The following is a 17,586-nucleotide window of genomic DNA, read 5'->3' as shown; positions in this document are numbered from 1 at the left end:
GGAGTACATAACTAATGATTTTTACAAGGTAAGCTAAAAATGTCGAGGAAGCCATGGCCTACGTTAGCCCCTCAAATTTGTCCCTGCACTTTGCCTCCTGGTACGAGTGGTATATATATATGGTCCTCTTTCTTCCCTTTAGTTTGTCCCATACTATGTACTCAATGTCCATATTCCCAAACAATTCTAGCCACGTACGTGCATTTGGGTATGAATTTACCCCCATTAGAACTGACAATGATATCAACATATGCTTAGATCAATTGGTAAGGGACTTGTTCTCGCTTAACCAGAGGTCTCGGATTCGAGCCCTGGGAACGAAACAGTGTGTGTTGGGAGAGCTTTTCCTCAATGGGGGCCTGACCCGGCTCGAATCTGGATTAGTCAGATCCAAAATGGATTTCAGAAACCGGATATGGTTGACAAAAAAAAAAATAACTGACAATGATATATACTACTCATAACTTATGAGTTATAAGTAAGACTTAATGCTATACAAGTACTATTATTCAAGCTCACCTTCTTTTCTTGTCTAGGACATGGTCTGCAAGACTCCAATATGGAGAAATTTTTTGCTTTAAAGAGAAGTGATTGACAAAGGAAATGGTAACGCTTCTAAATTTATCAATAAAAGGGTAGTTCCAAAATCAAAGGAAGATTAATAATTCATGGTTTATTTAACAAGGTATTTATACATGACGTATATAGACTCAAACAGCAATAACAATTAAAGGGTGCGTTCTATTCACCTTGAAAAATGAGTTTCATGGCTAATTAGCTCCAATCAGGTATAAACATAAGGCGATATCAGGGCTAACTAGGTGCAATAAAATTTGTGAAGCTAAGTTAAGGTGAAGAGAACACACCCAACAAACATGCAAAAACAAAGCTATTGATTACTGAATGTACAATAGATCAGGACTTAAGTTTTGTTTCTGTCTATGGCTAAATCCAGCCAACTTAGCTTCTGCTTGGAACCTTGTAACAGGAGCAAACGAATCCGAGACCCCCTGCATCCTCTGACTCTGAGATTTCCCCTTAGTAGGACTTCTCCGATGAACCTCCCGAGCTACATTCACAGCTTTCTGACTCTTACACCCTAAAAGAAGGCTTGACACTGGTTTCTGAACCTCCTTATTGGTAAAAATCTTAGCAGAAGACCCTTTCGAGGCTAATTTAAGGCGAGTTCCTAAGGGTAATCCACTTGATCTTTGATCCTCAGAATCAGAAGCAATAGAGAAATCAGCAGCACTAGCAGTTACAACACTCCAGTCGATGCTAGCCTCGCTAGGTGCATATCCTGTTGTAGGGGTAGAACAGCCATCAGAGAGCAGTCCAGGCCCTTGAATAACCGGGTTAGCAGTGCACGAAAGACACTCGATTTCAAACAAGTCAGAGCTAGCATCACTTTCAGTATCCTTACATGTCTCACTAGGTGCTCCTGATGTGTTATTAATCTGTTCAGTTGTTGTTGGGATAGCATCCCAAGACAGCATATTTAGCCTCTTTGCTAAGCTAAACCTCTTACTTCCATCATCTAACTCACTAGACCCAAACACATCTAGTGACTGCCTTGATTCCTGATCTTGATATTCTTGAACATCATCCATCAGTTCAACCTTGTTCATCACATCTGGAAACACAAACGAGTCTTTATGATCAACACGAAGCTTGTTTATTCGTGTGATCACGGCTGTATTGAGGTTTGTTTTGATTGATCTTGTGAACCCTTTACCATTATTATTGAACTCATCTTGATCAATATCAACTGACTTCTTGACACAACAGTAGCATGACAGGAACGATATCATGCCACTGCCCTGCTGCTGCTGCTGCTGTGCTTTGCTGTTGGTGCTGTGAACACGTCTCAACAATGCACTCTGGCTATTCAAGCTACGCTCTGACTGACTGATGCTAGGAGTTCGAGACTGGAATTTCGGGTTAACCTGCCTCTGAACAACTTCAGTACCATGTTTTAAATGTTGATGAAATTTTGCAGTACTACCAGTATCACTTCTTGATGACTTTGTTGAGTTAATACTATTATACTCCTGATCTAGAATTCCACTGCTGAAGTACTTATCAGCACTGAACACATCAATTTCTCCATTTTCTGCTTTCTTTGGCCTAGAGTTAGGAGCATGGATAAGATTATCAAACTGCTGTTTTTGGTTGGAAACAAAATGGTTATGGCTCGAGTCGATGAGGCTACTAATGTAGGTTTCTTCAGAGGTGTTGAGATAGGAAGAAAATGAGGCCTCGCGGAGGGTGTTAGGTTTGCTTTCGGAGAGCCAAGAAGGCGGTTGCAGGCGGGTGGTTGTAGATGATTGTGAAGCCATTGTAATTTGTAATAGAGATGGGGGAGTTATAGCCTTATAGGATATATGATGAGTAGTTTTTGAGGAAATGAAGTGAAGGTTAAGGTTGGGAGATTATGACTCTACAAAGAAGAGAAAGTGGTTATATAAACATATAGTAGTGTCAAATACTTAAATTGGAGGAAGCAGATGGACACATAGAAGCTGAAAATGACCAAACATTATAATGTCTAGAGATTAAAAGGTACATAAAAGAGCAAAGTAACATACAAATTACTACAATGGATGGTAAAAGAAAGGTTGAAAATTCGTTGAATTTGGCTGCTATGGAAAAACAAAAGACTATTTGTCAATTTCATTTAAGTTTGAAAGAAAGCGGTTTTGGAGCATTCTTGAGCTAAGAAGACAAGAAATTTAATTTTTAGAAGCCAATGGGATTCAATTCATGCGTGTAGAGCCGAATGATAAATCAATAATACTAGTTATTAGCCACTTGGTCAATAGGACCCTCGTATGATTCAGGGTCCAGTGCTAAATTAATCTATAATTATTGAAATTTAGGACCGTCTCGTACGATTCAGGATCCTGTGCTGAATTAATTTATAAAGATTGAAATTTATTGGTGAATAAAGTCATTAATGTGGACTTTTTTGTAGGACAGGAAGAGATGAAACAAAAAACCATATAGAATTAACCTTTTTGAATCTACATTCAACATTAAAGTCGATAAATTAGAAAGAAGCAACTCTAATTAGATTATTTATTTATTATTTCTTTCACTTTGAGCGCGCAACTAATGAAATTGAACACTTGTATATTGAGGGGTTTTATACAGTTGCACCCTGCCTGTACATGCCTTAGTCGTCTTGTGGTCAATAATAAAAGACACAAAATTACTAAAATCAAACATCTTCCAAATTCTGCCGATACATTTTATAGTTATGCTGGATTGTGGCTACAAATCACGGGGAACCATTTTTTTTTTTTTTTTCAAAAGTTCTACCATAGTGTCACTATGGTAGAACTTTTGATATTTCTACCAAAACAGTCATTACACACCCCTACAAACTATGGTAGAACTTTTGATATTACTACCAAAACAGTCATTACATACCCCTACAAACTTATATAGTACTACCTATGAACATAAAAAAAAAAAAACTTTCATAGGGCAGATATATGATTTTCCAAAATTCGTATCATTAATATTGTAAATGTTGTACTTTATATAAATAACGTTCAAGCAAAAAAAAATGGTATAATGGGTGTAAGTATATATGGCGTTTTTGTTTTTTACCAATACTTTTTCTAAATCCTTTAAATCTTATAAAAGGGTTATTATACCAAATATATATGATGCACAACTACGTTTTTCTTCTTTCCTTCCGAATTATATCCACTTATGTAATTATGTTCTTTATATATATTATTATTTGGATATCTATACTAATATATTAAAAGGCGTTAAATAATGTTGTGTGGTTAGAAGGTATCGAACACGTGACCTTTGAAAGGAAAAATGAGAGCTTAACCATTGATCCAACATAACATCATTGATTAATTTTTCAAAATAAAATATAATAAGGTTTTGTAATTATATCTCATTAAAAAACTATACAAGTAGTTAGATATTTAACACATTAATGGTAATGATCATAAACTATTGTGATCAATTTTTTCCTTATAAGACAAAAATTTAAGAAAAAAAATAACCCGGAGCATCGCCCGGGACACTCACTAGTTAATTCAGTATTACTTGTCCAATTTAAAATATTGATGCCATTTGTTGTATGTCTGACTTTCAACGTTAGAGTACTTATTAAAAAAAACAAAAGTGTACTATGTGGTCTTTTTCTGCGTCGCCAAATAAATAGTATAATCTAAAAAACATAAGGCTGTTTATAGTCCAAATTTGATCCCGTTCATTCTCATAATGAAGTAGCATATTCATTTAGTGAAAAGGAAAAAAACAAAGGTTTTTTCGTTTTTTCTTTTTAAAAGATACTCCATCTGTTTAAAAAATATAAGACATCCACGTTTTACGAAAATTTACTTTGACCACAAATATTTCTCATAATATGATAAATAAAATTTATAAAAATTATACCGTTGGATTTGTCATAAAAAAATACTATAATAACATTAATTTTTACAATTTTTTTATCCACGTAAATTGTGAGTAATTGAAAGTCAAAGTTCGACCTCGAACATCGTACATGCCTTATATTTTGAAACGGAGGGAGCAAGAGTTAATTGCCTACTAATTTTACTAAGCCTTGTAAAAGATTAGTAAAATCATAGTCGATCATGTGTATAGGATAAACATGTAGGTCGTGAGTGTGAGACAAAGAGAGGACGGTGGGGATAGCGCAAACAAGTAATACTGAATTGTTGATTTGCATCATGACAGTTGGAGTTTATAAAATTCAATATTATCAAAGTTATGGAATGCTTCGACATTAATATCTCGATTGCGATGTGCTCCCTTACATGAAAAATGAAAATGACGAAACCTTTAATTTTATGACTTAGTATAACTTTATAGAAATAAAATACCTACTTGATTAGCTTCTACTTTCACTGATCAACAAATATATTTCATGTTATTATCATTGATGACTACACATACATAGCAAAAGGAACAAATATAACTAGTTTAATGCGCTTATATGCTATGGTCCCTGCTAAGAATAGGAGTTCAAGTGAGTAGAGCGCTCCCCCTTGGTTCTGAGGTCAGGGGTTCGATCCTTAACCCCAACATAAATGCTGGGGTATTTCTTTCGCATGATATATATGCCTTACCAATCAATGTGTTGGTGTTTCCTACAGGCTAGTAGTCTTGTACGTAAGGGTTAGCCTTTGGGCTGACTTAATTTTCTAATAAAAAAATGTTATGATCCCTGCTTAAGCCTTTATATCAATGGAGTTAAGGTTTAAATATAGTAGCATATAGAAAAATATAGGAGTTTCTACAATTGGATGACCAAGAAAGATGCATGTATGTTTTCCATGTTTTAATTTGGTGGCAAATTTTTATGGTGAAACAGCTCCTGTTAGTCTGTATAGTATTGTCAATTGTGGCACTGTGAATAGTATGTGTTGTGGCAACGTGCACGTGCAGTGGATGTATGGTAGCTTTTGGATACACGAAGCTTGGTGGCATTGGGCCCATCATATGAGCGTTGATATGCAATTGGTGTAGTAAGTTAATGGTAGAGGTGATCAACATTGGTCAGATTTAAAAAATGGGCGGGTTTTGGACACAATTTTTAAAAAATAAATTTGTTGGGAATTGTTGGTGTCCATCTTGCGCCTAATCCGTTCTTCAATTACTAAATTTTGGTGGTAGAGTCAAGAGTGAGAGGAGATGAGAAAATGATGACTGAGGAGTGAAGAGGGGTGATATTGTTCCAAGTTGGACGGTGCCTGATAAAATTAAGAAACTAATGATAATTTAAATCACATAAATTATTCAATCCTTGGTCTCATTTAATGCACTTTCGTTGACAATATCGACACTGAAGATTAGTGATCTATAAAAAAAATTATGTTTATTTTTTGGACATTACTACACATATCCACTACTAATAAAAGAACATTTAAAAAATTATGTTTATTTTTTGGACATTGCTACACATATCCACTACTAATAAAAGAACATTTAAAAAATTATGTTTATTTTTTGGACATTGCTACACATATACACTACCTCTTATAGATCACATGGATTAATTAAATATGATTTTGCTAGAATTATATAATATTGAATGTTAAGGTGGAGGATGAGGATGCTGCTTTAATTCTGCTTGTGTCTTTAGTCATATGAGAATCTTGTGCAATCTTTTATTGTTGGTAAAGATTTTGTGTCTCTAGAAGAAGTTAGATCATCTTTGCATACTAGGAAATTGCGCCATAAGGTATCTGGTAGTACAGGTACAGATAATCAGGCTTGTTGGTTAGTGGCAAGTAGTAGTAGGGGACATGGGAAGGAATTTCGGGAAAAAGAATTTCAGGAAATCCGAAATTTCCAAGGGGGTTCTAAACTAAATAATATTTTTAATTATTGTATAGAGATGGGGCATTGAAAAAGGGAATATCCTAAAAAGGAGCATCAGAAAAATAAATTTGGGTCTGGTTTTCTGCTGCTGTTGCAGCAGGAGATTTGAATTTTGATGATGATCTTGCCCTAGTTGCTGATGAACATATGCATCGAGCTTTCGGATGTGTGGGTTCTTGATTCGGGAGAATCTTGTCATATGTGTTCGCGTAGGGAGTGGTTTATGAACTACAAACAGGATGATGAAAGTGTTACTATGGCCAAACTACATTCAAGTACCTAGTATGTTTTTCTTGAAGATTCCTTCTTTAATGGCGGTGCTTCTGTAGTAGAAAAGTCGTAGTAACACTGTATAGTTGGGAAAGACATATGTATAACAGAACTATAAATTTGTATGCACATGGAAAAGTTGCACATGATTATGTTTCTATGTGACAACAATAACGACATATAGGATCCGGCAATCTTGTTGTTATTCTTCCCAAAAAGAACACATCACTAGCAAAAAAAAATTACCAGAAAGAGGTGGAATCATACTTCGCTTAACTGGAACTGTTTTAAGTGGATATCATAGTGCCTTTGTGTCAATGAAAGGAACTACTGCACAAACTACTTCCTCCAAATTTAAAGGTTTTTCTTATAAAAGATGTGAGAAGAAATTAAGGAAAATCCACTTTTGCAATCTCTTTCTTACTGGTAAATTGTAATACTTCTCTTTTACTTTCTAGTGCTTCTCTATTACTTTTGGATACTTTTCACTTACTTATTACTAGCCTTATATGTACGCGATGTGTGTGTCAATTTACAATAATGTCTAATATCCACTTAAAATAGAAAGTTGAAATGAAAAACGATTCTTAAATTGTTTTCTTTTGTAATTTTTTTATTCCATTAGATCATTAAGCGCAATTTAGTATTTTTGAACGGGGACACCATCTTCTTACCCCCCTTCCCTTATATAATAGAGATTATCTAAATAAGGTATATCGGACTCTTATTTTGATGGTGACAAAGTAATCAAGATACAAATTAAGTTATAAACTAACAAGTTGTTAAGTGAATGGAATTTACAAGGTATAAAAATTTAGATTTATGTTTGTTGCATAAGTAAATGCTAGATTTTAGGAAGCAATGTAAATCTGTTATATATGTTTAAAGAGATCGTGGAGTTTGTGGGTGAATAATGGAACATGTTCATCTAATTGAGAAACATCATAGAAAAATGGTTAATCCACTATCACATGCTTTTATCCCATGTTGTTTTACTTAATCACTGCTATAAATACATATATCTAATTAAATTTCAATTTGTGTCTGACCGAGTAATTAAGTGAATTTAACTAATTAAAGTGTCAGTACTTTCATTCTCTTATAAGTCATTTATTCTTTGCCTTCTTACTCTATTCCATTTAGTTTAGTTGATCAGTGTAATTTTGGTTTTAGGCAAGGGATTTTGAGTGAAGTCCTATATAAAAGAAACTTTGAGTGAAACAAGTTACAGTAAGAAACTTCAAGTGAAGTTGAGAGCAATAGTTATTAAGGTAACAAGTGTTTAGGAACTTGAGTTTAGAAACTCAAGGTGTGGCCTGGGAGTAAAGTTAGGTTGTATATATCAAAGTTGTTTGGCCTAATCAATGAAAGAGTTGAGCTTAAAATTTCTAATGGTCGAGGTTGTTTCTTCTTGTTGGACCCAAGAAGTTTTTCCTCGTAAAAATTTTTTGGGTTCCTTTAGCTTGTTTTATTGTTTTAGTTTTAGAATTTCACAAAAAAATACGTTTATTTCTACGGATACAATCCACCCTCCCCTCTTGTAGTGTTCCTATTGAAATAACAAGGTACTTCCTCCGTTTCAAAATACTCGCTACACTTTCCATTGTTGAAAGTTTCACATTACTTACTACACTTCCTTTTTGGACAATAAACTCTTTCTATCTCTCTTCTCTCATATGAGTCCCTTTTCTTTTTACTCTCTACATCTCACCTCTCCAAAAATTGCCTCGAAATCCGTGATTTAAAAAGTGTAGCGAATAATATGAAACGGATGAAGTAATATTCTCTCCGCGAAGAACTTTCTTAAACACACTTGAACGAGAAACCAGGAGAATATATCAAGGTACGGCCTCATATAATTAAGATAAGGAGGCCCTCCCGCCCGCCCCCAGTTGCTGCCATGAGACTTGAGAGCATGTCAAATGAAGAGAGAGAGAACATTAAATGCATTGTGTCACATTAGGTAAACTCCACAAACAGGTTCACACACAGATAAATTTGCATGATTGAGGCATTGTGCGTGGAGATTGGAGAGTATAAGGCTTTGCTGGCTGCCTCAAGTTCCAAATCCTTTTCTATGGTTCTGATTTGTAGGACTTGCACTATTGGGTGAAGCTCTTTTTGTCTTGTTAGAACTTACGAAAGTGGTTTCTTCAACAATTCCATTTTTATCTATGAGATGGTGTGTTTATCAAACTTAAGGTTATTCATAAGTAGATTGTGTTTGTGATTATTATGGGAAGACATCCAAAACTTGAGATTAATAGTGAAAATCTTTCTTTAGAAAAATAAAATACAAGGCGTGTTCGGCAACAGTAGCTGTAGTTGTAGCTTTTAGTTGTAAGAGTAGTTGTTAGTTGTGAGAGTAGCTGTTAGCTGTGTTGGTAGTTGTTAGTGATTGGTGTATAGTTGTTAACTGTTAACTATCCAAGCAGCGGTATAAAATATTGATGTTCGGTCAAAGAAGTTGTCAAAGTAGTTGTTTAAGAATAACTAAGTTAAAAAATCAAACAAAACTTTAACATATAATTTATACACCACTAAACGCTAACCCAAGAGCTACAAATTGTAGCTTTTGATAAATACTACTAAAACACTACTTGTACCACTAAAAGCTACTTATATCACTACCTTGTCAAACACTATTATTTTTTCTAGTTAGTGTTTTGACCGAGTCAAGACGCTAAAAGCTACTTAATTAAAAAGCTTATACCGAACACACCTATAGACATAGACTATTAACTAACGAACTTCTGTTATACCCCGCTACATTCCTCCCTAGTGTGTTTTTCTTTAGTTTGTTGTTAGTAGTGTAGTTGTTTTTTTTTTCGAGTTTTCGCAAGGGTTGCCTCTTCTTAAGCATCCAAAAAAAAAAACTAACGAACTTCTGTGTCTAAGTCTCTTCTAATCCTCTACATATATCCACCAAAAGAGAAGAATGAAAGTTTTCTTTCCATTGTGAACTTTCCACCAAATTCTTTTGTATAAGTTGAAATGTTGGCCGTGTATGATAAGCAATTACTTGAATAGGAATGAATAGGGCGACATACGTGATACATTAATGTTGTATTGGATAAAAAATATATTGATTCACTAGAAAGGTTCCTTGATGATAATGGCAAGTATCCGACAGGCTCACATTGCCGGGGCATGCTTCTATGATAAGCCACTTTCAAGAAAATCTTCCGAGTAAATTTGCACATCCTCTCATAAAGACCAAGTTAAAAGACTATGGCCCTATTTGACAATTATCGGATAGTTGTTAGCTGTATGCAAATTATATTAGCTGATAGCTACTAGCTTATTGTATTAATTAGCTAATAGTTGATAGCTGATAACTACTAGCTTATTGTATTAGCTGATTTAACTGATTGATTGTATTAAGTGTTTGTATAAAGGGGTTTGATAACTAGTTGATTGCTATATTATTGTGTAAATGACAAATAAGCACATGTGCATAATATATTGTTGTAACTTTTATTATTTATAAATGTAATTTTTAACAACTTTGAGACATTGTAATTGCTTCACTTATTCCCAAACCTTTAATGTCAAAAAGCTTCTCCAACTTTTTCAAAAAGAGCATTTTGGACTCAATAAAATAAAACATCTTTTTACCAAACACTCAAATTACAGGATTGGCTAATCAAATCCTCTAATATGAGCTCAAACCTCTATCTTTTACTCCAAACCTCTATTTACCAAACAAAATCATATTAAAAACAAGTTCATTAATCAACAAATTTAGAATAAAGAGGAATTAGTATATGGCCCATCAAGTAAATTTATCAAAAATCTGTCCTTTTTTTTTTACTTATTTACTAGTTATTTCTTCTCCGTTGAGCCCTATGAGTCTATGACGAGATCTTTATTACATAATTGGAAATATAAGAAAAGATAAGGAAACGAAGTTCTCTATGTATTTTTGTTAAATTAGCCCTTAAGTATATGACTTATGTATAATTTACTAAAAAAAACAAATATTTTTGTCGGTGTCTGGAATCGAATTTTCTAGGTTTATACCGGACCGGATGAAAATATGAAATCGGAATTTTCTGTGAACCAAGGATCGGACCAAAATCTACGATCCAATCCAAAGTCTGATCCGGTTCAAATACCGATCCGAGCCTAATTTGTACACAACCTAGTAATAAGTACTTCATAAGTTCTCTTTTAATACTTACTAACAAAAACATTCCAAATTAAATTTGGCATTTACATCTTTGACTTATTTAGTATTTTTTTTAATTATCATTTTCTTTTTATCACTTGAGTTCATTAATTCTTTCTAGTTTCTACCTCTCCTTTTACTTGTTTCTTGTGCTCATTCTTTCTAGTTTCTACCTCTCCTTTTACTTGTTTCTTGTGCCCAAAAGGAGTCAAGTTTATAGTTAAACGCTCTTAGGTAATAACAGCGGATGATTAGCTTAATAATCATAAATCTTTTTAACTTAGCCAAAGTAACGATGATAGGAGTAAAGATCACATAATCAAAGTGCTCTATTCAAACATCGGTTTGTGATATACTGATCAAAAATTATTAAAAGAGATGGTCTAATTTTAATATAAAAGTAAACCTAGTAACTAAATGGATTAAACGAGTCACCGAAAGAAATCAACCTAGTCACTATTGAGTTAATCTCTTTTTAATATTGGACTTATCATTGCCTAATTTTAATTTAAAAGTAGGCGATCTCTTACAAGACAAATTCTATACTGATATACTGCGAGCCAAAAGTAGATCAGTTTCTCGCTTTTATGCAAGTATAGAGGTGTGCGCTAGTGGTTATCTATCCAGTGGATTTACCAAGCATTTTCTGGGAATGAGATAGGTTCCTTAGAATAACACAGATAAATTTAATAAATAATAAGTAGTACAAATTAAACAAAAACTTCGGGACAGGGGGGGTTATAGAGTACATTGACAGAATTTAATCAATGCTAATTAATCTCTTTTACCCAACAAAGGGGAAATATAACTATCTATCGCTTGTAAATCTAATTACTAACAACTGTAGCCACACGTCGAAGCAAACAAGCACACGTACAGCCATCTATCCTGGTGCTGAAAGAATACCACCGGCTGAACCTATCCGATGATAAGACACGATACGCACACATCCAGCAGCAGCAAATATGATTTTTCAGTTCAGCATGTGTGATACCTGTGTAACTTATGAGATACCTGAGGAGGAAGGAAACCATGGGACTCACAAGTTTAAATCATTGGGTAGATGTAACATTGCCTCCATCGACAGTCCAGTACTGTTTAACAGCAACCAGTATCTTCTCGGGAACCAATGGACCGTCCTCATGATCCACCATTCTCGTGTCCCACCTCATCCCAGCTACAATCTTTTTAACCTTTACCAACACGTCCACTTCATCGCGAATTATTACTGCCCCTTCGGGACGCAAGATCCGGTCCATCTCTAGAAGTATGTCTTCCAAGTTGCATCTGCATTTATTAGATGAAAATCTTGAGAATTACACTGAAAAAGTAGGCGATTGAATTCCCAGTCATGTATGTAGACCACACCACCAGCCTTGAAAAATGTCCATTCAGTTCTCCCAACTAGCACAGTTCATGACACGACAATGATAATTGACATGGTACATTCGTACCCACATAACATTTGATATAGAATATGACGGTGATATCCAGAAAAAACAATATGCTATAGTGGGATGAATTGCAAGTTCATGTTATCATGTATAAAAAGAAGGGAACCACGAAACATATGATCATGGAGTTTCAGCGATCACATAAGAAAAGACTACTCCCTTCATCTTAAGATAAATGCAATACTTTGACTTTATGGTCAAATGTCACATAGTGTGACCGCAATTTTATTGAAATATAAAAAAGTAACATATTAATATTATTATGTAGGATGCTGCTGAAGTCATTTCAATGTGTATCTTCAAAGTATCAATTTCCATAGTTAATCAGTTAGAAATGGTTAGAGATATCAGATATGCATCGGAAACCTTGAGAGTCAAAGTGCTACTTTTTTTTAAGACGGATGGTTTGTTATTTGTTTCATGTATATATGTAGCTTCAAATTAAATTGGAAGTTTAAAAGACTCACTTGTTCTTGTAGAGGCTGAAGATACCATTTGCGTGAATCAAATCATATGTCCTCGGGTATGTAGAGAAACCCTCACACCTGTGACGAGAGGAACCACATCAATGGTAGCCTAGATAAATGGGGAAAGAAACTACTCTGGCAAATTCATTGTACACACTACAGACTAGCAAATTCACTGTACAGAGTTGAGGTAAAAATGAAATTTTGCTTGTTAACAAGCTGTAAACCATAACGCACCAGTCATGATAGATGCCAATTAGCCCTCGTTCATATATAACACCCAAGGTATTCTTCTCAGCTATAGTAGGCATAACATTCATAACCCATAGTTTAGAAGAATGTATCGCTGCAGCAAAACCTCCCAACCCAGCATTCATATCCATAATGTTACGGTATCTACCAGTATCAAGAAGGCTATTGATTCTTTTGTAAGCCTTGACATGCTTCTTCCACATGCTATTGTCCTTCAAGTATGCATCAACAGAAACGCCAGGAACTGATCCACTAGCTACCCTAGGAGGTACAGCATACAACCTCTCAGGGAATGGCTTCAGCTGTTCACCAGCACCATCATTTGGAAATGGTGTGACACAAGTCTCCATTTTTTTGTACCTGGAAACAACAAAGAGAAAAAAAGACCCAGCTTAGACACAAGCCAAGAAAAGAAGGAACAAGTTGTAGTACAAGACTCACAAATCACCTTTGATGCTAAAGATCCAGTGAGTGCTCAGTTTCATGTAATATTGATCTAGAACAATACAATCACCACTATTTATAACATTTTTAACTCAAAGCCACCGTAAATTACATGTAATCTGAAAACGTATATATTCACTGACAACTGCCCTGGTAAGGAACAAGAAAGAGAGGAAGAAGACCCGGATCCTATACATGTAACTTTATCCTTTACTACTTCTTTGCCCCATAAGATATTTGCAGTGTTTCAGAACCCAATCAACAAACTTGAAGGAGCTACATGCTAATGCATTTGAGTCGGTCTCTGAATCATCCGTCGCAAGAAGACTTCACAAGCACAACTTATCTTTAACTTGAGCATAGAACAACTTCATACAAGTACAATCCAGGATTTCTAAACTGAGCTAAGATAAATTGAAAAATACATTTCAAGTCACTCTTGCACCCAGCAATGCTCAATTAATAAAGCTCAGAATCAGAAAGCAAAAACCTCGCTGCTATATTTTATACTGCTTGAGATTGATATAAGTTGCACATGGACAGATGGATCCTCACCTTATTATCTACCCAAAACTTGTTAAGACAAAAAGGATATTCCCCCAAATAGCTCAGTTTGTTCCACAAGAGATTAAAAAAAAAGGCTTCATACCAGTTTAATGGCTAACTAATGCAATGTACTAACATGGTGATAGACAATACAGGAACAACCAGCCTTCCCCCCCCCCCATCCCAGCCCCCAACCGAAAAAAGAAAGGAAAGAAGGTTTTGTGATGGGTGAGAAGGGAAATCCTACAGCAGCAACTGCTTTAACACTAGAACTTTCCCAGATTGTGAATATGACAAAAAGAAGGATAACAGATTTATGTTCTTATCACTAATAGAACAATATAGCATAGCCGAACACCAAATATAATCAATATCAAATCTCATTAAGCAAGAGAGAAAAAATTGACACTCATAATATATCTATTTAGAAGGTTCTGCCTCTCGTGACATCTAGCCACATGGCACCCTGCTTTTGTACTAATATTGTGCCACAACATATTGTAAATGGTTTGCAATTAATGAGGCATGAGATAGACCTTTGTCAATACGGAATTGAAATGACAATACAACATGAATAATTAGCATATACTAAAAGGCAACTGATAAACTTCAAGCAACAAATCCATCAACATAATTCTATGGGCTACATATAGACATATTAAAAGCGTCATGCTTACACGGAAAAAAAAAAATACTAGGTTCAAATAGTATAAGCAGAAACTAGAAACTGAAGATATAAAGGACAAATATGAGTAAAAAAATCTCAAGGCAGAACCATACCAAACGTCATCGGGATTGGATTTACACATGGTAGCCTTTGACTCATCTTGTCTCCTTCGACAAGAATCAGCATCTAGACTTTTTTGCCAAACGGCTATCTCACCCTTCTCATGTCTCTTTACCCAGCAAAGAAGTTTAGCTGTCTTTTCAATATTATCTTGTTCCTGCTGCAGAGCCTCCTTTGGGCGTTGCCATGCCTTGTAATTATTCTTCCAGTTGATAGGAGGACCTGCAAGCACCCAGTACCCCCCGGGTCTGAGAACACGATCAACTTCCATCATATACAATCCAGCTGCAAGGGTCAAGACCAAAGTGTCGCAGATTAGCTAATGCAAAAGGAAGTTGGAAATTTAGCTGGAAATCATGGAAATCAGCTCATATATACATACAACATCTGGGATTAAGAGTAATTATTTATCCCACAGATAACGTTCAACGGTTCAAGTACCCAAAAGTTATCAATTAATGACATCAGACCCAAAATCTCACCATTTCCACCCCATGGAATTAAGCAACGAGAACAATGAGCCATGTCAAAAGCATTTGATGGATATGGCATCTTTATTGTTCCAAGAACACCTATAACAGCAGGTACCCCCCTTTCAAGAGCAAACTGAACTTGAGCCTCATGAGAATCTCTTGGTGCAAATGACATTGCGATGACATTTCTGCTCGTAAGGTATGCTCCCCAACTTGCAACCTAACACAGAAATAACAAGTCAGTATGGAAAATCAAACACTTCAGAAGTCTTTGAATACATTAAACAGACACTAACTGAATAGATGATTAAGGAAAGAAGAAAAGCACAACATACCCCACAACCAGTGTCTAGGGCTGTCCTAACTGTCCCATTCTTGATTGGAATCACAGAAGCGAGCTGATCAATATATTTATCTGCTCCTTGGGGAAACTGTGTTCCACCACCCGGAAACCTAAAGACATTTCCTTCATATTGGATCCAATTTTGAATAGCCTTCTCCACCGTCAAAGCTTTATAAGGAGCATTTGCATATGGTACATAGTCACGGCTCTTAGGCCATGGAAACGGAGTGACATATCCCTTAGGTGCTGGTATGAGGCAATGCAACTTCTCTTCTTGAGTGGGACAGTGCCTTTCTCTGTATACCATATTATCTCTTGGGAACATCATAGCACGCTTTTGATCTTGGCATGGAGTGTAATCCGTGTATTTTTCCTTACACGGCGGAAACACTTTAGTACTAATAGCAGAATCTCCAGTCTTAATCTCCCCACCATGATGAGTCTCGAAACTCAAATTCGAGAGAACCGCACAATCCGCCCCACTTTTAGTAATCTCCATAGCAATACTATCTCCCTTCCCAAACCCACTCCTCTGCCATGCCCCCAACAAATAAAAGAAGCCACATAGACCAACTATAATAAATATAGATATGGAACTCCTTGCCCTACTGTCACCATGCGTTTTGTTCGCCATATTTCGCCTGCAATAGTTCCCACTTTTGTTTAAGCTCAAACAATTATAGAATTACCACATATTGCTATAAACAGAACAACCACCACTATCACTACTGATCCTGGGGCAATCTAGACGCACTCGGCGTCAGCTGCGGTGATTTAGCAAGTTGAAATGGGTAAATTGCAGCTTCAATTGATATAGCATAAGTAAATACAATCAACTAATCAACAGAATCTATCCAAATTCACAAGATCCAAAAACTATTAACAAAATGAAATATCAAAGGTTGGAATTTCTTCATCAGATAATAAAGGAACAAAAGCAATCAATTAATCAAAGAGATGGATATTCTTCACCACAACCAACCCCAAAAAAGAACCATATTTTTATTTCATCAAACAAGCATTAATTTAACTTGATTATAGCAATTCTTGCTTCCTTTTTCATTTCATGGCAAGATTAATTGACATCTAACCGACATAATTAAGTAAATCACAGCTAAACCCATCAGATCCTAATCAAGTAAAACGCATTAATCCAAATCTAAACTACCCAAAAATAAAAAATAAAAAATAAAAAAAACCCAATTTGCAAAAATATAAATTACTTACAACCCAACATTACAAAACTCGAAATTAAAATTAAAACCTCATTGGTGCAGAAAAATCCAACAATTGAAAGAAAGAGCAATAATTAAAGAACTTACCAAAAGCATCAAAGAAGTGGACTTAAACAAGAGTTGGACTCTGTCAAACACAAAAATTGACGAACTCACAATTGGTGACTTCTTCTGCTTCTGCTAAACAAAAAAAAAAAAGAGGAAAGAGAATACAGAGATCGATCCAATTACACGAAGAGAGAGAAAATAATAAAGGGTAAGATTTCAATTTTTCAATCAAATCAAATTCAATTATACTGACGATTAAAGAAGAAAGAAAAACCCTAACTTTTAGCTTTATGTCTTTCTACTTTATTGAAATGAAATAATAGTAGTAGACATACTTAGCAGACAGATGAAGGAGTGAAGGAGTGGAGGTACAATTATAGTGGAGTAGCAGTGAAGCTTATTTTTAATGTTTATGGAAGATCTGATGATAATATAAGGTGTGGGTTTGGGACCCCACGCGTTTGAGGAGAGAGATTGAATGAATGAATGAATGGAGGAATGGCGGCATCGGAATCAACGGCGCCAGACAGGAATTCGGGGATTGGAATGTTGGATATTTTTGTCATTTTAAACACTTTTCTTAATTATATCTTCTAATTCTACTATCTATGCTTTACTTCTCATGATAATTATGATGTTTTTCTTTGCTAATTATTATGGGTTTTTTTAATTCAACTTGTTTTTAATGGAGATTTTATTGCTTAATATCTTCGATTTTTCA

General features: G+C 35.1%; 2 protein-coding genes and 1 long non-coding RNA gene across 5 annotated transcripts; 1 reads left to right on the top strand and 2 right to left on the bottom strand.

Moving 5' to 3' along the window:
• Positions 1-647: 647 nt before the first annotated feature.
• Positions 648-2,644, bottom strand: LOC104897929 (protein PHYTOCHROME KINASE SUBSTRATE 1). Its single transcript, XM_010684900.4, has one exon. The coding sequence runs from the start codon at positions 2,337-2,339 to the stop codon at positions 897-899; it is 1,443 nt and encodes a 480-aa protein (XP_010683202.2). The 5' UTR covers positions 2,340-2,644; the 3' UTR covers positions 648-896.
• An 8,422-nt stretch (positions 2,645-11,066) lies between these two features.
• Positions 11,067-11,737, top strand: LOC125498207 (uncharacterized). Its single transcript, XR_007274998.2, has 2 exons — positions 11,067-11,159; positions 11,478-11,737. It is a non-coding gene; the product is annotated as an uncharacterized LOC125498207 (long non-coding RNA).
• Positions 11,483-17,376, bottom strand: LOC104897928 (probable methyltransferase PMT2). Of its 3 annotated transcripts, none has more exons than XM_057395514.1 (8): positions 16,905-17,376; positions 15,575-16,223; positions 15,249-15,459; positions 14,760-15,051; positions 12,975-13,349; positions 12,738-12,815; positions 11,831-12,103; positions 11,483-11,734 (listed from the first exon to the last, which is right to left on the bottom strand). In XM_057395514.1, the coding sequence occupies exons 2-7, from the start codon at positions 16,214-16,216 to the stop codon at positions 11,869-11,871; spliced, it is 1,833 nt and encodes a 610-aa protein (XP_057251497.1). In that variant the 5' UTR covers positions 16,217-16,223; positions 16,905-17,376; the 3' UTR covers positions 11,483-11,734; positions 11,831-11,868. The 3 variants fall into 3 exon arrangements, with proteins under 3 accessions (XP_057251497.1, XP_010683199.2, XP_010683200.2); XM_010684897.4 differs by having other exon boundaries at positions 11,483-12,103; positions 16,905-16,997; positions 17,201-17,373; XM_010684898.4 differs by having other exon boundaries at positions 11,483-12,103; positions 16,905-16,994; positions 17,201-17,373.
• Positions 17,377-17,586: the final 210 nt, after the last annotated feature.

This window comes from Beta vulgaris, chromosome 6, assembly GCF_026745355.1.
Source record: "Beta vulgaris subsp. vulgaris cultivar EL10 chromosome 6, EL10.2, whole genome shotgun sequence".
Lineage (NCBI taxonomy): Eukaryota > Viridiplantae > Streptophyta > Magnoliopsida > Caryophyllales > Amaranthaceae > Beta > Beta vulgaris.
The sequence above is the reverse complement of the archived record's forward strand: the minus strand, read 5'-3'. Positions and strand labels throughout refer to the sequence as shown.

Coding starts and splice junctions, on each gene's coding strand:
- LOC104897929 (XM_010684900.4), bottom strand. CDS start 2,339: ATGGCTTCACAATCATCTACAACCACCCGCCTGCAACCGCCTTCTTGG.
- LOC104897928 (XM_057395514.1), bottom strand. CDS start 16,216: ATGGCGAACAAAACGCATGGTGACAGTAGGGCAAGGAGTTCCATATCT. Junction 15,460..15,574: donor CCCTAGACACTGGTTGTGGG/GTATGTTGTGCT, acceptor TTTCTGTGTTAG/GTTGCAAGTTGGGGAGCATA. Junction 12,104..12,737: donor TTCAGCCTCTACAAGAACAA/GTGAGTCTTTTA, acceptor TAATAAATGCAG/ATGCAACTTGGAAGACATAC.